Source organism: Sarcophilus harrisii, chromosome 1 (assembly GCF_902635505.1).
Source record: "Sarcophilus harrisii chromosome 1, mSarHar1.11, whole genome shotgun sequence".
NCBI lineage: Eukaryota > Metazoa > Chordata > Mammalia > Dasyuromorphia > Dasyuridae > Sarcophilus > Sarcophilus harrisii.
The window spans coordinates 297,316,351-297,336,578 of record NC_045426.1 but is presented as its reverse complement, the minus strand read 5'-3'; the positions used below and the strand labels follow the sequence as shown (position 1 = coordinate 297,336,578).

Here is a 20,228-nt window from a genome sequence, read left to right as displayed (position 1 = left end):
ATATTCAGAAGATTTTTACAGAAATGGATAAAATGACTGCTTTTGTAGCTGAACAGAAAAAATAGCAAAGTAAGTTTATCCCCTATAGGCTCACAATAGCCAGCCCAGTGGAGAAAGCAGTGAATTGAGGGTCAAAACACCTGTGTTAAAATCCCAACTCTACTTTTAATTATCTGGGTGTCTTCGGGTAACTTATATCTTCCCTACATTTCAATTTCCTCACTAATAAAATAAGGCAGTTAGACTAAATGGTCTCTAAGGTCTCTTACAGTTTTAAATGTATACTACTATGCATGCTCTTTGAGATGATTCTAATAGAAGATGGCAATAGTGATGATATGTCAAAAAGAGTTGAATATAATGAACTCCTTGAATGTAGACAAAGTTAGATTACACTTTTTTTTCTGCTAGATTTTCATATTTTGAAAGATTTGCAATATTTTATTTATTATTTTTCTTCATGCTATCATTGCTAATATAACATTGATATAATATAGTAATCTTATTATTACATGTCTAATGTTTAAATCCTAACTAAATTTTGTTATACCCTATAAGTAACAAGACCTGAATCCAAAATATCAGGAACATATTACCTCTGCCATATTTGAAGAGTGAAGTGAATGCTCCCCCAATCTCTCTCACTCTACTCTCTGCTTCCTCCTTCCTTCACTCTTTTTCTTCCTTTCTTTTCTCCCTTTCATTTTCCTTTCTGCCTCTCCTTTCCTTTCCCTTCTTCTCCTCACTGGCCCCCTCTCTCCTTCATTGATCATGTAGTAGGAGAAAAGCAGTAGTTTTGTGATCTAGGAAAGAGGTTTCAGATAGGTGAGAAAAAAGAAAGAAAATTCCAGAGGTTCATTGGATAGGAGATGTAGAGGTGCAGGTTCTTACTGGCATAAACTCCTGAGCATACTTCCTGTTCCTTCACTTTCTCTTCTTCTGAGAACTGCTGCACATGGCCTCAATTTTTTTTTTTTTTTTTTTTTTTTTGGTACTGGAAAGACCATTTCAGATCTTAAGACTTTTTAAGCAATATGATCATGGGCAAATCACTTTATCCCTTGGAGCTTGTTTTTTTTCCCTATCTGTAAAATGAGAATGACAATAGTCACATTGGCTATTGTGAAGGAAGAATTTTTTTTAATAAGCAGATTGCATTTTATTTTTATATTTTTAAAAGCTTTTTATTTTCAAAACATATACACGGATGATTTTTTAACATTGATCCTTTCATAGGTTTGTGTTTCATATTTTCCCCTTCTTCCCCCCACCTCCTCCCCTGGATGGCAAACAATCCAATATATGTTATAAATGTTAAATTATATGTTAAATCCAATATGTGTAAACATATTTATACAATTCCTTTGCTGCACAAGAAAAATCACATCAAAAAGGAAAGAAAATGAGCAAGCAAACAAAATGCAAGTGAATAACATCAAATAGAATGAGAATGTTATGTTGTGACCTATATTCAGTTCCCACAGTCCTCTCTCTGGGTGTAGATGGCTCTCTTCATTACAAGATCAGTGGTGCTTGTATCAATCATCTCGTTGGTAAGAATCAAGTTCATCAGAGTTGATCATCGTAAAATATTGATATTGCCTTATATAATGATCTCCTGATTCTGCTCGTTTCACTTTGCATCAGTTCATGAAAGTCTTTACAACCTCTCTAAAATCATACTTCTGATTGTTTCTTATAAAACAATAATATTCCATAACATTCATATACCATAAATTATTCAGCCATTCTCCAACTGATTGACATCCACTCAGTTTCCAGTTTCTTGTCAAAAAAGGCTGCCACAAACATTTTTGCACATGTGGGTGCCTTTCCTTCCTGTAAGATCTCTTTGGGATACAAGCCCAGTAGAAACACTGCTGGATTAAAGGGTATGCACAGTTTGATAACTTTTTGAGCATAGTCCCAAATTGCTCTCCAGAATGGATGGATCCATTAACCATTTCATAGACAAGATATCAGTGTCCCAGTTTTCCCTGCATCCCCTCCAACATTCTTCATTATCTTTTCCTGTCATCTTAGTCAATCTAAGAGGTGTGTAGTGGAATCTCAGAGTTATCTTAATTTCTCTGATCAATAGTGATTTTCTTGTCATATGATTAGAAATGGTTTTAATTTCTTTATCTGAAAATTATCTAGTTCATATCCTTTGACCATTTATCATTTGGATAATAGCTTGAATTCTTATAAATTTGAGTCAATTCTATATATATTTTAGAAATGAGACCTTTATCAGAACCCTTAAATGTAAAAATGTTTTCTCAATTCATTACTTCCCTTCTAGTCTTACCTGCATTAGTTTTGTTTGTACAAAAACTTTTTAACTTAATATAATCAAAATTATCTATTTGCTGTTCAATTATGAGTTCTTCTTCTTCTTTGGTCACAAATTCTTTCCTTCTCCACAACTGAGAGGTAAACTATCCTATGTTCTTCTACTTTGTTTATAATATCAGTCTTTTTGTCTAAATCATGAGCCCATTTTGACTTTATCTTGGTATGTGGTGTTAGATATGGGTCAATGCCTAGTTTCCTCATACTAGTTTCAATTTTCCCAGCAGTTTTTCTCAAATACTGAGTTCTTATCCCAAAAGCTGGGGTCTTTAGGTTTGTCAAATACTAGATTGCTATAGTTATTGACTATTTTGTCCCATGATCCTAATCTATTCCACTGATCAACTAACTACTCTATTTCTTAGTCAGTAGCAAATGGTTTTGATGACTGCTGTTTTATTATGTAGTTTTAGGTCTGGCACAGGTAGGCCACCTTCATTGGCACTTTTTTTTCATTAATTGCCTTGAAATTCTTGACCTTTTGTTCTTCCAGATGAAGTTTGTTATTATTTTTTATGTAAAATAATTTTTTGGGAATTTGATTGGTATGGCATTAAATAAGTAGAGTAATTTAGGTAGTATTGTCATTTTTATTATATTTGCTTGGCCTACCCATGAGCATTTGATATTTTTTCCAATTGATTAGATCTGACTTTATTTTTGTGGAAAGTGTTTTGTAGTTGTGTCCAAATAGTTCCTGATTTTCCCTTGGCAGGTAGATTCCCAAATATTTTATACTATCAACAATTATTTTGAATGGAATTTATTTTTTTATCTCTTTCTGCTAGACTTTGTTGATAATATATAAAAATACTAATGATTTATGTGGATTTATTTTGTATCCTGAAACTTTGCTAAAATTGTGAATTGTTTTTAGTACTTTTTAGTTGATTCTCTAGGGTTCCCTAAGTATGCCATCATATCATCTGCAATGAGTTTTAATTTGTTTTCCTCATTACCTACACTAATTTCTTTAATGTCTTTTTTTCTCTTATTGCTAAAGCTAACATTTTTAATACAATCTTGAATTGACACTGGGCAATCTTGTTTGATTTCTGATCTTATTGGCAGCGGTTTTAGTTTGCCCCAATTACATATGATGTTTGCTGATGGTTTTAAATAGATGCTACTGATCATTTTTAGGAAAAATCCATTTATTCCTCTACATTCTAGTGTTTTTAATAGGAATGGGTGTTGCATCTTATCAGATGTCTTTTCTGCATCTATTGAAATAATCATATGATTTTGTTGTTTTGTTATGGATATAGTCAATTATGCTAACAGTTTTCCTAATATTGATGCAGCCCTGCATTCTTGGTATAAATCCTACTTGGACATAGTGTAGTATTCTGGGGGTGACTTTCTGTAATGCCATTGCTAATATTTTATTTAAATTTTTTGTATCAATATTCATTAGGGAAATTGGTTTATAATTTTCTTTCTCTGTTTTCGCCCTACCTATCTGCACCATATCTGTGTCATAAAAGTAATTTGATAAAATTCCTTCTTTCCCTATTTTTCTTTTTTTTTATTATAGCTTTTTTATTTACAAGTTATATGCATTGACAATTGCCAAACCTTTTGTTCCAATTTTCCCCTCCTTCCTCCCACCCCCTCCCCGAGATGGCAGGTTGACCAACACATGTTAAATATGTTAAAGTATAAATTAAATACAATATAAGTATATATGTCCAAACAGTTATTTTGCTGTACAAAAAGAATCTCTTTCCCTATTTTTTCAAATAGTCTATGTAGTATTAGAATTAATTGTTTTTTAAATGTTTGGTAGAATTCACATTTAAATCCATATGGCCCTGGAGATTTTTTCTTAGGGACCTGATTAATAGCTTGTTCTATTTCTTTTTCTAAAATGGGACTATTTAAATAATTTATTTCCTCTTCTGTTAACCTGGACAATCTATATTTTTGTAGATATTCTTTTATTTCACTTAGATTATCAAATTTATTGGCATATAGCTGGGAAAAATAATTCCTAATTATTGCTTTAATTTCCTCTTCATTGGTGAAAAGTTCTTCCTTTTCATTTTTGAGACTAGCAATTTGATTTTTTTCTTCCTTTTTTCTAATCAAATTAACTATCTGTTTTGTTGGTTTTTTCATAAAACCAACTCTTTGTTTTATTTATTAATTCAATAGTTTTCTTATTTTCAGTTTTGTTAATCTCTCCTTTTATTTTCAGGATTTCAAATTTAGTATTTAATTGAGGGTTTTAAATTTGTTCTTTTTATATCTTTTTTAGTTGTAAGTCCAATTCATTTATCTTCTCTTTCTCTATTTTATGCAACTAAGCATCTAGAGATATAAAATTCCCCCTTATTACTGCTTTGGTTGCATCCCACAAATTTTGGTATGTCGTCTCATTATTGTCATTCTCTTGGATGAAGTCATGATTGTATCTATGATTTGTTGTTTCACTCTTTCATTCATTAGGATTAGATTATTTAATTTCCAATTAATTTTTGGTTTATTTTCTCCTGGCCTTTTATTGCATAAGATTTTGATTATATTATTTTCTGGAAAAAAATCCATTTACTATTTCTGCCTTTCTGAATTTGATTTTGAGGTTTTTATTCCCAAATACATGGTCAATTTTTGTAGAACCACCAAGAAAAAGGTACACTCCTATCTGTCTCCATTCAGGTTTCTCCAAAGATCTATCGTACCTAACTTTTCTAACATTCTGTTTACCTCCTTAACTTCTTTCTTATTTTTTTTGGGGGGGTGTGATTTATCTAGTTCTGAGACAGCAAGGTTGAGATCCCCCACTAGTACAGTTTTGCTATTGCTTCTTACATCTTTCTAAGAATTTGGATATATTTTTTTTTTTTTACTTTATCCAAAGTATAATAGATTTTGCTCCAGCCCTTTACCTTCACTCTTTATGTATCACTCTACTTTAAATGTGTTTCTTATAAACAATATATTGTAGGATTCTGGCTTTTAATCCAGTCTGCAATCTGCTTTTGTTTTATGGGAGAGTTCTTCCCATTTACATTCACAGTTAAAATAACTAATTCTACATTTCCTGCCATCTTATTTACCCTGTTATGCTTTTCTCTTTCCTTTCCCCCTTTTCTTCACCAGTATTTTGCTTCTGATCAGCCCTCTCCCTTTAGAACCCCTCCCCTTTTCTTACACTTTTTCCTTACTACTTCTGTTCCCCTTCTATTTGCCTTCCCCTCTCTTTTCCTCTTCCCCTCCCACTTTCCTATAAGATGAGACAAGTTTCTCTGTGAAATCAAATATGTCTAATATTCTTTCTTTGAGCCAAATCTGATGAGAGTAAGATTCATACAGTGTTCATTATCCTCCCTTCTTTCCCTCAATTATAATAGGTCTTTGCCTCTTTATGAGACGTAATTTCCCTGTTTACCTTCATTTTCCTTTTTCCAGTACAATCCCTTTTCTACCTCTAGCTTCTTTTTCATATTATCATAATAAAATCAAATTATACCCGAACTCTCTAAGTATAACAGAAATATAGTTCACAAGAGATCTTTCCTTTTTACTTTTTTGTGCTTCTCTTGAGTTCTGTGTTTGGAGATCAAATTTTTTTGTTCAGTTCTGATCTTTTCATCAGAAATAGATGAAATTCACGTATATCATTGTCCATCTTCTTCTCTGAAAGATAATGCTCATTTTAGCTGGATAGCTTATTCTTGGCTGTAATCCAAGTACTTTTGCCTTTTGGAATATCAGATTCCAAGCCCTTCAATCCTTTAAAGTGGAAGCTGCTAGGTCCTGGGTAATACTGATTGTGGCTCCTCCATATTTAAATTGTTTTTTTCTGGCTGCTTGCAATATCTTTTCCTTGGTGTGATAATTCTGAAATTTAACCATGGTATTCCTTGGGGTTTTAATTTTGGGGTCTCTTTCAGGAGGAGATCAGTGATTCTTTCAATGGCTATTTTATTTCTGTTTCTAAGACATGAGGGCAGTTTTCCTTTATGATTTCCTGTAAGATAATGTCTAGGTTCATTTTTTCATTGTGGCTTTCAGGAAGTCCAATTATCCTTAGATTGTTTCTCCATTTTTCCTAGGAGGTATTTCATATTTTCTTCTATTTTTTTTTCTTTTTTTGGTTTTGTTTAACTGATTCTTGAAATCTTAGTCATTCACTTCCATTTATTCAATTCTAATTTTCAGTGTATTGTTTTCTTCAGTTACCTTTTTTAGCTCCTTTTGTATTTGGCCAATTGAATTGTTTTGTTCATTGCATTTTTTTCCCATTTCACAAGCTCTGTTTTTCAATGAATTGTTATCTTTTTCATATCTATTTTGGAAGGAGTTATATATGCTTTTCCCATTTCATCAACTCTATTTTGTAGGGAGTTATATGCTTTTCTCATCCCTTCTTGCAAAGATCTCGTTTCCTTCCCCCATTTTTCTTCTAACTCTCTTTTAAGATCCTTTATGAAATCTTCCAAGCAAGCCTTGTGAAATGGGGAGCAGCTCATATCTCCTTTTGGGACTTCATCTGGAGTTGATTTGCCTTTAGGAATCTCAGGGTTTGAGGTCTGTTATTCTCTCGCTAAAATCTATCTATGGTGGGCAGTTGAGATTAACTGCCTTGCCCATGGTCCCAAAGCTAGGAAGTGGTTAAGAGTCTGACATCAGATTTGAACACAGACCCCCCTGACTTCAGGGCTGGTACACTATCCCACTGCACCACCCAGCTATCCTGTGATGGTCTTCTTGGAGGCAGCCTTAGTCTCAGTTGAAATAAATAATTACTCCATTATCGCAGCCAGCTGGTAAAAATGCAAACGTTTATTTCTCCTTCCAAATTAGCCCAGTTAGTTGAGGCCTATCTCTCTGCCTGGCTCCAAGAGATCTTGCATCTTTGTCCTTGGCTTCTGCCTCTGCTTTCTTCAGCCTTCAGCTAGCACCAAGTTGGAAGATGCAATGAATTTCTCTGTACCTCCAGTCAGTTCCACCAGAAGAAGTAAAGTCAAGCTTGAAAAGCTCCCTATATTTATGTGATCTCCCAAAGGTTAACTCCTCCTTCTGGAGGGAGAGGGATTCTGGGTTATCTCCCAGAGTGCTCTCTGGCCCTAAGAAAGGTGTGAATTCAGACTAAGCCCTACTGTGTGAACTCCATTGAGTACTTAGATACTTATGAGCTCTCTAAAGGTGTGAACACAAGCATTGTTCAATCAGTTCCACTTAGTACCTAGTTTCAAGTTCTGGCCCAAAATATCTTCTTCTAAGATCAAATCAACTCCAATGTCTTAACACTTTGTAAATAAATGTCTTAACACTTTGTAAAGATTCCAACACTATCCCTTTTGATAATTTCTTTTAAAGCTTGAAGTCTGCTCTTAATGCAAAGAAACAACAGCTGCTTTAGTTTGCCCTGGGGCAGTTCTGCTGAATTACTTCCCGTGCTGGGTAATCGTGGCTAGGTCCTATGTTCTTGCCTTTTATAGCAAATCTGCAAGATCACCCACTTGCAACCAGGACAGAGTAGCCTAAGAGCCTCACAAAAGATTCCCAGGTGTGGGGAAGCTGCAACACTCTGACTCCTCACTACAACTCCTGGTCCTGGAGTCCCTGTGCTGCAGTTTGGCTTTGGCAGACTTTCCCCCTGTCCGTTTGAAACAGACTTGTCCTGAAGTTCTTCCAAGGTATCTTCTTTAGGAAATGTGTTGTATTTCAAATATTTGTGGGTTTTATGATACCAAAACCAGTTTAGAGGCTTAATCTGCTGTTGGTTTCAGAGGAAGTCAGGTCTGCTCTTTCCCATCTTGACTCCACCCAAAGGAGGAATTTTGTTAATTCCTATATACATGAGTTACATTAATATTATCAACCTGATCCTACCACCTCCTTTTTCTCCCCTTCCCAATAATATTTTATTTTTCCAAATAAGGAACATCTAGATGGCACAGTGAATAGAGTATTGGCCCTGTCATCAGGAGAACCTGAGTTCAATCCCAACCTCAGACACTTAACACTGTCTTATCTGTGTGATCCTGAGCAAGTCACTTATCCTCAATTGCCTCTCAAATAAAGCTCCCCAAAAATGTGTAAAATGTTGTTTTCAACATTCATTTTCGTTAGATTTTATGTTTCAAAATTTTTCTTCCTCTCTCCCTTAACTCCCCCTTCCCCAAGAGAGTAAACAATCTGATATAGGTTATACATGTATATACTTTTAATTATATTTCCATATTAGTCAAGTTGGGAAAGAAAAATTAGAACAAAAGAGGAAACCATGAAAAAGAAAAAAGAAAAAAGCAATGAAAATAGTATGCTTATGATGCTGTTTGAGTGGTCTAGATTCCTGGTGGTCTAGAGGTTAGTGGCTATAAGAGAGTTATTAAGAATCTGCTTTAAATTGGCTGCAGGTTTTAGGAGTGAAAGAATTTACTCAATCCCAAATATTAGTTGCAAAATGAAAGTTTATTGTTAGGTAGAAATTAATTTACCAAGAGACTGACTTCTATAGTGGCAGATCTATGGAAAATGGAGTTTTGCAGTGAAAATGCAGTTCTCAGTGGACAGTAAAGGGAGCTGCCAAGGTCCATTTGCAAAGACTTTAGTTGATAGAAGCTTATTATATTGGGTGTCTTGGTCAGGGCTGGGATAACCCGAGCAGATCAGAACCTGTGGGGGCTGGGAGAGCCCAATTTGGCTCAGATCCAGTGGGGGCTGGAACAAGCCTGGATCTCCTATTGGAATTCAAAGGGATGCTTTTTGACCAGGATTTGTAATTGAATCAAAGACTCTGGCATCCTGGAAAGACAACTTGTCTGGGCAGGATATGCCCCAGCCAGGAGGGACTGGGAATCTGAAAGGAATCACAGATCAAAAAAGGAAATGCAGTTTCTTAAAGGGACCACAACCTGCTTCACTTTGATCTGCATTTAGTCTCTACAATTCTCTCTCTCTGGCATTTTCTATTCCAAGTATATTGGAATTGTCTTGGATTGCTAAATTGCTGAAAAAAGTTTGTCATAGTTGATCATCACATAATCTTGCTATTACAATGTTCTCCTGGTTCTGCTCACTTCATTCAGCATCAGTTCAGGTAATTCTTTCCACACTTTTCTGAAATCAGCCTGATCATCATTTCTTTTTTTTTTCAAGAATAATAATAAGAATGGCTTTTTATTTTTCAAAATACATGCAACAGTTTCCAACATTCATCCTTACAAAACCTTACGTTCCAAATTTTTCTCCCTCTTTTCCCAACTCTCCCCAACCCTAGACAGCAAGCAATCCAATATAGGTGAAACATATGCAATTCTTCTAAATATATTTTCACATTTATAATGCTGCACGAGAAAAATCAGATCAAAAAGGAAAAAAATGAGAAAGAAAAAAAACAAGGAAACAACAATAACAAGAAAAAGGTGAAAATACTGTGCTGTGATTCACATTCAATCCCCATAGTCCTCTCTCTAGATTCAGATGGCTCTCTCCATCACAAGTCTATAGGAATTGGCCTGAATCACCCCATTTTGAAAAGAACCAAGTCTATCACAGGTGATCATCACATAATCTTGTTGTTTGTACAATGTTCTTTTGGTTCTACTCACTTCATTTAGCACCAGTTCATGTAAGTCTCTCAAGTAGTTTCTGAAATCATCTGTGTATTTTCATCACAGAAGTTATGGCAGGAGGTTTAGAGAGAAGAGAGTAGCCTCTTCCCCTCCCCCTAACTCCAAGGGCTGAAGGTTAGGAGCCTTAAAGCCAAAGCCGGGTCACTGTTTGGGACTAGGAGGGGAGAAGTGACAGAGTGGTTGGAGGAGAAGAGAGCATGAGCTTCACGGATTTGTTCCATTCCTCCTTCACTATTGCCAGCCTTAACATTGCATGCCAAGCCTAGGACAGATATGTTAGGGTTGGGGAGAGACAAAAGGGAACTTGGCATCAGGCAGCAGGAGAAGAAAAAGGTGGTAAGGAGTTCCACAATCAAAGATTTAGAGCCAGGCGGGACCTTGGATAGAAACTAATTCAACTACTGCATTTTACTGATGAAAACCTTAGGTACAGAGAAGTAAAGTGACAATTGCAAGATCACACAGATGGTAAATGGCAGACCCATCATTTGAATACAGATCCTTTGACTCCAGTGAATTGTACACCATGCTATGCTTGTTGCCTCCCCGATCCCAGGTTCTGGAAGCATGGAAGGAATAAAGATTTGCCTATGGCAATTAGACTTTTGGACTACTACAGCTTTTCCAAGGAGAGCAATTTATGTATGAGAAATATATACATATATAAGTATATATGTATGTATATGTGTGTATATATACAATACAATTTCATACAGATACATGTACACATGCACATAAATACATTAATAGATGTACATTATATACTTATATATTTGTATGTATACATATGTATTTTGTATACAAGCAAGTCCATAGTATCATATATCTAGAGGTGAAGGGAATTTTCTTATCAAAGATATTAGTTTGCTCTATCCTTTTGCAGCTCATTTTATGGATAAGGAAATTGAGGCAAACTGAGTCAAGTGACATACTGTGTAACATTGCTAGTAAGTGTCTGGAGCTGGATTAGAACTCAGGTCTTCCCAATTCTAGGTCCTACGCTTTATCCATTGGACCATCTAGCTGTCTTAGTATCTAAACTCAATTCCTCTGACTGTAGAAAGAGTTATTCCATTCATAATACCATGCTGCCTATTTGCTGTATCATAAGGGTATTTATACTATTAAAGAAAACACTCATTTTAATTTTAAATTCTGGAATGTTTATTAAATAATAAGATTTTTTAAATGGTTTAATCTCAAAAATAGTATTTTTAATGACAAATATTTAGGAGAAAACAATTTAGAGTATTCACCACCATCCTTCCAGGTTGTGATTCTAGCAACACAGATCATGGCAATCTAAAAATAGACTTGTCTGTTTTCTTTCCCCCACACATTTGGCTTTCCTAGTGTATTCTCATTGTTCTTGTCCCCTTTTGCCCCATCTAAGAGGGATGCTTATTCTGAGGTTACAGCTGCAGAACTTAAAAGCCAAGTTGTTAAATACATTACTATTTTTTTTTCTCCCTACATCTATCTCCCAGCTTGGCTGCAGGATCTTTCTTTGCTTCATTTCAAAGTTGGTTCCAAAACTAGCAATTGTGTGAGAGCTTAGTGTAATGTTGGAATGCTGATTCTTACAATGGTCACATGTGTCTGGCTCTGTGAAAATTTATGTTCATATGTTTATACACATACATATGTGTATATATTATATAGTGTCAATTCAATAGATTCAGTCAAATAAATTATTTGGTGTTTCAAAAATAAAATAACTGGTTGCTTAATTTTTTGTAGCAGACCTCTGATTTTATTGATATGGGGCAGGAGTCTAAACACTTTTGGTTATGCATCTCCAATATTTATTTAATTATAATATTTATTTACAAATTTTCTTGTAATAAATTCTACTTATATTTTATATGAATTATTCAAAATGGAAATTAAGAAAGTTGAGATAAAGATGAAATAATATTTTCTCCTAGAATCACTGATGAACCACTGGGGTTTATTAAGTAGAGGAATATCATGGGAAAACATATAGGGAAAAACATGTTGACAGGGATGTGAAGAATGAATTAAAAAAGGAAGAGATATGAAACAGATAAATCAACTAGGAGACTATTGTAATTATCTAGGTAAGAGGTAATAATAAGGAACTGAACTGGGTTTGTGGCTATGCAAATGGGAAGAGAATGAAAGCTAGAAGTGTGAAAACTATTGATTGGGTATATAAGATAAATAAGAATGCGGAATCATAGATCATACCATAGTTGTTAATCTAGGAGATTAGAAAGATGGCAATATCATTGACAGATTGGGCAGTTTGGAAGGGCTGTGGATTTTAGGGGGAAATATATTTCATAAGCATGTCTCATTCTCCTCTGGGAATCATTCTGTTCCATCAAAATGAAAAAGTTGGAGAAGCTTTCCCTTGCCATTCATTGTCCTGGAGCCAGAGCCCACTTTCCAAAGGATATCTAATGCACTGAGAGGTGACTTAAGGGCAAATATAATAAAAACACTGCCTGCAGGCCACAGGCAACATGAGGATCAAAGAATAGATTCCCTTCTTTAAGAACAATTCAATTTTGAATCAAAATGGGTTTGCTCTGCTAAATTAACTATTAGCCTCATTAATAGAGTTGCATGATTACTATTCTCACCGACACATTGTTGAGGGCTAGGGAGGGAAAAGTTATTATGTCTTCCCAATCCAAGTCACTAAAAAGTAAGTGGGTTGTATAGATATTAATAGAATATGGGCCCTGGGTGCTGGTATATGAAAAAAATTCTCTATGCACACCTATGCAAGTTGATAAGGGTTGATAGTTGTTAAGGATGGGTAAGTGGGAAGACTTTTAATATATATAACCACTGGATACACAATATACTCAGATTCATATTAAAGGTTCAGAAAACATAAGAGAATACAGAGTGATACATAAAATTTGAGGTTATGACTAAATTTAAGTATTAATTTAATTTAAATCTAGTTATATTATCCCAGGTCAGCTTAGTACAGTGGATAGAGTACAAGGAGGACTCATCTTCATGGTTTCAAATCTGGTCTCAGACACTTACTAGCTGTGTGACTCTTGGCAAGTTACTAAGGCCTGTTTGCCTCTGTTTTCTCATAGGAAAATGAGCTGGAGGAGAAAATTAGCAAATCACTCCAGTGCCTTTGTCAAAAAAAAACCCAAATGGGGTCATGAAGAGTTGAATACAACTTAAATGATTGGACAATAAATATTTCTTTGAAAAATAAGAAAAGGATTCCTCATTGTTATTAGCTTTAGATTATAATTTAAATTATATATAATGTGAGAGGTAGTATAGTTTAGAAGATAGTGACTGTAAAGCCAGGAAGAACTGGGTTCAAAAGTCTCCTTTGCTAGATACAGACTGTATGAACCTGAGTAAATCCATTCATCTCTCAAGCTCTAGGCAACTTTATAATAATGTAAGCTATATAGATGGAGAGAACTACATTGGTAGAGATAGATTCCTCATCTTAGAGTTCCTTGTCTCAATAATAATCCAAGGCTCCATACCTTTCCATACATACATGTATATATACATTGTGTGTATGTATGTATACATACATATATACATGTATATATAATTTATATTTTATAATTTATAATAGAATGGTATATAATTAACATGAAAGGTTACTACTTAAAATTGTTTTAATCAATAAAAAGAAATTCAATAATCACTATTTTAAAATAATCAGCTATTTTGTACAAAACATTTGAACCAATAGGCATAATCTAATATTTATAGTAGATGGGAGGTGCACTACTTCATTTCTTTCCCACTGTTTGTCTAAATTTGTTCCTATCCCTCTGTTTTTCAATTACTCTTGTAAAACTTACAATGTGTTGTGATAACATGCAGTTGGTAGTATTATAATTGTTCTCTTCATATTTATCTATTTGTGTGCACACATATCCACCACTAAAGTCCTTCTTTAATCTTTTTATCATAGTTGGGAGGTGATCCTGAGCTCTTGGAAACCATGCCAGTACCATATACTTTGAGTACAGTTTGGCATTTGTCTATTATATGCTCCATCAAATTCATTAAACTTCATCACATTGATTATGAGGTCATGAAATTTGAGGGTTTTAGAAACCTAAGAACAATGAAGTATGTACATCTAAGCATAATACAACATATGGAATTTTGTGATATCCATATGTATACACAGATATTTATATTGTTCTTCACCTCAAATTGCAACTCTGATTTCTTTCTGGATACTGGAGATTTTTTTTTAAATGAGTGCTCATATGACCATGCCCAATTCCTCTAAAATGCTTTATTTTTGAAAGAAGTTTATTGGTTTGGCTATTTTCTCTCCAGAAAAAGAGAAACATGATCCTTCCTATACAAACTACCTCTACCAACATCTGTATATGGTTTATTGTCTTGTAACAAGACTTTAAAAAAAAAAAAAGAAAGAAACAACCGAAGTTTAACTAGAAAGTATCATCAAAGTGCCTTTGGCTTTTTGAATAAGCCATTGAGGTTGCAACTATATTGAAGAAATTTTTCTTCATTTTAAGGTAATTTAATATAGATTAATAGGAATATGTATGCATTGGCAGTTACACATTGATTTGGAAATGGCAGTTTTATTTAAAAAAAGTAATTTTCTCTTTTTCACAAAGCAAACCAAAAATTGTATGATTTTATTAAGTTGTACAGAATGAACAGGAGAAAAACCACTAGTGAACAATGTTCCAAATTTTCTCTCTACCTCTTCTCCTACCCCCTAGAGAGGGGTAGGAGCAAGCAATTTAATATAGGTTAAACATGCTCCATTCTTCTAAACATATTTCCATAATTGTCATGATGCACAAGAAAAATCAGATCAAAAGAAAAAAAAATACAAGAAAAACAAACAAACAACAAAAAGGTGGAAATACTATGCTTTGATCCACATTCAGTCTCCATAGTTCTCTCTCTGGATCCAGATTGTATTTTCCATCAGAAGTCTATTGGATTTGCCTTGAATCACCTCATTGTTTGCCAAATCCATCATAGTTAATCATCACATAATCTTCTTGTTACTGTGCACAGTGTTCTCTTGGTTCTGCTCACTTCACTTAACATCAGTTCATGAAAGTATTTCCAGGCTTTTCTGAAGTCTTGCTCATCATTTCTTATAGAACAGTAATAATAATATAATATAATATAATATAATATATATATTATAACATATAATATAAAATAATATAATAAATAATTCATAAGCAGTATTTACTAAAAATTTGGGTAAAGTATTAAAAGTGTACACAAGCATTTTACTTGAATTTAAATAAACAAGGTAAGTAAATGAAAATCTAAATCCCTTAGAGAGGAAGCAATTCTCTTTGGTGAGTGGGTGGAGCATCCTACCACCTTAATTCCTTTTTTCAGAAAGTAGATACAGTTTTAGATTTTAATAAGTGCCTTCATTGTATCACCATATTTTTTCTCTTTGTAAATCCAAAATATGTAGATTTCCAGTTCTCTATAGCCCAGGAGATGCCAATTTATTGGCATTTTCCTTCTTGTAGAGAGAAAAAGGCATTTCATTCCAATCTTTCTTCCAATTTTATTTGACCTTTTCTTTGACCAATATCGCACAACCTCAAACTCAAAATAAAAAAACAGCTGAATTTTAGTCCTGACTCTACAACTAACTACATGACTTTGGGCAAGACAATCCATTCTCTAGGTCCCAGATTCTTAAAATGTGGTTCATGATGCCATATGGAGTCTTATAATTGAATGTAGGGGTCATGAAATTATGATTTATTATAAACAAATGTTTGATTTATATGCCTATTTTATATACTTATATACCTGGGGTCACATAAAAATTTCTTGGGCATAAAAGGGTTGCAAATGGAAAAAGTTTTAAGAAGTTCTAAGTATACATACTCTAAGTATACATTTCATCTACAAAGCGAATGGATTAGACTGGCTGATATATAAGGTGCCTTTCTAGGTCTAACATTCTATAATTCCATATAGTTGAATTATCTTTCAGTGTAGTTTTATTGGCACAACAATGTTAGTCAACCCTTCTTGTTCTATAATGAAGTCCAAAGTAAGCATGTGTTGAAACAAGGAAAGAAAACTAATGATTGACTTTTAAAATATTTTTAATTAATATCAACAATATTATCACCTTTAACAGTAACAACAAAAATTTAAACACCTCCCCCTTTAAATATATGTTAAAGAGGTGAAAGTTTAATAAACACATGGTTCCTGCTTTTAATACTTCATAGTCTAGCTGGAGATTAGCTAGAATAATGAGAAATAGTAAGATAAATAACCATATGAGATAGAATGTTAAGTGCCAAATGAGTTATAGAATAAATGAATTTAATGAGAATTTAGAGAAATACTACTGTGGAAAAAAATTATTGGTTGAGGAAAAATTAACAGGAGACGACTCCTGATGGAAGATTAGGATCTAGATAATCAGAAAGGATAGGCAGCAATATATTCTAAGCAAGAGATACTGTGCAAACAAAAACATAGAGATAGATAATTCAAATGGTTTATTCCCAGATCAATGAATAGTTTGATTAATGTAGAGAAAATTCCTGTGGAGGGATATATAACATGGATGAAGTACCAACTATTGGACCAATTTTTTTTTTACCTAGATCTAGCTCCTCATTCACTAAATGACAGAATTTCAGAGTTGAAATTTTTGTTTTGTAGTTTTGTAGGCCTGTACCTGATTTCTATTGATTAGAGCAAAAGCCAGATGGCAGAAAGTTTAGAAGAGAAGGGAAGAAATAGAGACACTAACTGGAAACAGTTTTTTCAAGGAATTTGACTGAGATAGGGAAAAAAGATATATATATTAAGAACCAGTAAGGGTAATAGTATCCAGTGATGTTTTTATTTTGTTTGCTTGATTGCTTTTGATTCTGTTTTTTTAAATGCATAAAATTTGTATCTTTTTGAAGGCAGCAGGAAGGAAACAGTATAAAAGAGAGACTAAAGATAAGAGACAATATACATACTTGGAATCAAGGGTGCATGTGAAGGCAAGGAGAAAAATCGTTTCTTCTTGAGATACTAGAAAAAAAAGAAGAAATAATGAGGAAATTATGTCAAGAGTTTGTGAGATGGGAAGGAAGAGTTTTTAGATATGAAGAAGAATAGAAATAGTGAAAGCTCCTAGTGAATAGCCTTGATTTTCCCAATAGCGGTAAAATCCTCAACCCAGAATGTAGAGCAAGAACATGATGTTGAGGAGGTGATCCTGAGGAGAAAAGGTTTGGAAATACTATTATGGTGAGTGGCATCGAGAATCAGTTGGATTGCCTTGCTGCAGTGAGGACCCAGCTGAGCGCAGATAACATAAATTTCTAATGGATTGAATCAGGATATTTATGAGTTTTCTTGAACTTCCATTAAGCAGCACATGAATAAGAGTCCTCCTGACTTCAGGGATGGTGACCTATCCACTTAGCTGCCCCAAGTATACATATACTTGTGAGTGATGATAATATGTAGAGTGTGACCATTGCTGTGTGTAGTTGACATGGAGTAAAAGAATATGTCATAAAAATTGAGTAGACTGAAGAACCAGAAAGTTAGGGTATTTGAGGGTTTCTGTTGCCTTTTTTGCAAATTAATTTGTTTCAGAATTTCATTGGTAATAAAGACTATGCATTATCTAAGTGGTTTTGCTTTCCTTTTGAATAAAGAAATACTTGTAAAAGTAGCCACCTTCCTCTACAAAAAAGTAGCCTAGACATTGAAAATTTTATTCTATGGCCATAAGCAAATGTGCTGACAAAGTCAGGCAACCATTAAAAACTTTGGATCATTAATTGTTACTAGCTAATTAAGTAGCATAATAACCCAATTTTACAACCAATAAAAAATGCAATCATATCAGCCATCATTAACTCTTGAAGACATAAAATAATTTTAAAAATATATTTGTGTTTTTTACATTTGCCTTGCTATTTTTCTGCATAAAAATTCATTTAAAATAGATTTATCAGGACTTTGGCATTGGATTTATATTTTAAAAGCCCAAGAAATAATAAAGGATATTTATATTCCCAAACAACATGAAAGATAATGCCTATTATCATTATTATTATAAATGAGATCCATAAGCTTGTGGCATTCAGTATGATTCAATTAAATAAGTATTTACTAAGTGTGGCAGGTGTTATGGATATAAATACAAAATGAAAATAGTCACTTTAAAGTCCCTTTAAGGAACTTACATCAGATTGGTTCTGTTGAATAAATATAAGGCTAAATGTAAAGTTCATCTTGGACTCAGGTCTCACACCTGTCACCATAAGACATTCAATTCAACTTGACACACATTCATTAAGTAGCTTCTATATTCAAGACCATATGCTAGGTCTTGAGGATGCCAAGATAAATTAGATATGGTCCTTGCTGTCAAAAAGATTACAAAATTATAGGAGAAATAAGATCAATACACATAACTATATTACCAAAAAACAATATGATTGATTGCATAGGGGAATTACAAAGTTTAGAAGAGATAGAGTTGGGGAATCAAGGAAAACCTCTTAGGGAAGTTAACAGTGAAGTAAGATCTTGAAGTATAGGTTTACATTTCACTCTTCAGAGATGGAGATCATTCCAGGTATTGTGGATGGTACAATGAGCTATTGCAGAGAAGTAGAAAAAGTAAGTTACATCTGGGAAATAACAACCTAATTTGGAAGGATCATAGAGTACATGAATAAAGGAATATGAATTAAGACTGGAGAGCCAAATTGTGGAGTTCCTTGAATACTAGGCAAAATTCAGTAACTTAATGCATTAGCTTTCTCCCAAAGAAAAAGTTTAAGAAAGTAAATTGAATTTTGTCATGCTTGCCATTTCTACAAAAATCAACTGATTAATTATAGGGAATGGCTTATTAAAGTAAATAATTCACACGGATATTAATATGCCTGATTTGTTGCAGCAAATACTTCGTCATTCTCGAGAAAACTCAACCAAGGTTATATTCCTCATTACTGATGGCTATTCCAATGGAGGAGACCCTCGACCAGTTGCAGCTTCTCTACGTGATTTTGGAGTGGAGATCTTTACATTTGGTATATGGCAGGGGAATATTCGAGAGCTAAATGACATGGCTTCCACCCCAAAAGAAGAACACTGTTATTTGCTTCACAGTTTTGAAGAATTTGAGGCGTTAGCTCGTCGAGCACTTCATGAAGGTAATAAAAATTTTCAGAATCCAAGGGGACCCAACTTCAATAACTTAATTAATATACCTTAAAGGGACTCATCTTTTCACTAATCCCATTTTCAGTAATAGCCACATACTCACAATAATGACAGAAGTCTTTAAATATACATATATGTATAAATGTACATATAGTATGTACATGTTCATATGTGTGTGTACTTTTATATACATGTATATATCTTTCATGTCTAATAAAGTTTAGTACTCATCAAAAGTTCTTTAACTTGATTTTATAATATTATAACTATATTTCAGTATATTTTTTCCCTTTATAACAAGGTGTATTTTATCTTATGCATTTAAAAAACATTATTCTGAGGACAGATCCATAGGTTTCTCTCTCTCTCTCTCAATGTATGTGTATATGGGTATATGTGTGGGTATGTGTATATGTTGTCTTTTGTAAATGTTCTGACCAATTATTAGGAATTGTTATATGGGCATAAACGTGTTTCCCCAGTAATTATGGTAGATTCATATTGATCTCCTCATACCTTGTTCTATAACCTTCCTAGACTTAATAAAAAAGAACAAATTATAGAAAATATAAATGAAAGACTGTAAATAAGCAGCTCTTCAAAAAAAAAGCACTATTTATTAAGAATCACCCAAAAACAACAGTAATGATGGACATTTATACGGTCTCCTCAAGTTTGCAAAGCATTTTACATAAATCACATCATTTTACCCTTTTAATAGATCTGTAAACATAACAAATATGGAAATGCATTTTACATATATAACCTATATCAAATTGTTTACTGTTTTAGAAAGAGGAGAGGGGAGAGAAAATTGATTTAAATGAATGTTAAAAATTGTCTTACAAATAATTGGAAAAAAACAAAATACTGTTTAAAAAAAAAAAAACCCTGTAAAATGAGTAATTCAGATTTCCTTTTCTTTGAAGAAGAAACAGGTGAGTTGCTCATGATCACCCAATTTGTACATATAGGAGATAGGAATTAAACTAATTTTGTCTTGATTCTAAGCCTAGAACTTTCTTTTATAATCAATTATATTCTAATTTAATACAATTCTGATTTGCATAAGATTAACAAAAGATAAAA

General features: G+C 33.5%; 1 protein-coding gene across 1 annotated transcript in view; it reads left to right on the top strand.

Annotated features, from left to right (window-relative positions):
- The window catches only part of SVEP1 (sushi, von Willebrand factor type A, EGF and pentraxin domain containing 1), a 340,179-nt gene that overhangs the window by 47,076 nt on the left and 272,875 nt on the right, over positions 1–20,228 (top strand). The window contains exon 2 of the mRNA XM_031944100.1: positions 18,874–19,129. Within this exon, the coding sequence (XP_031799960.1) occupies positions 18,874–19,129 (256 nt within the window). The remainder of the gene's footprint in view (positions 1–18,873; positions 19,130–20,228) is intronic.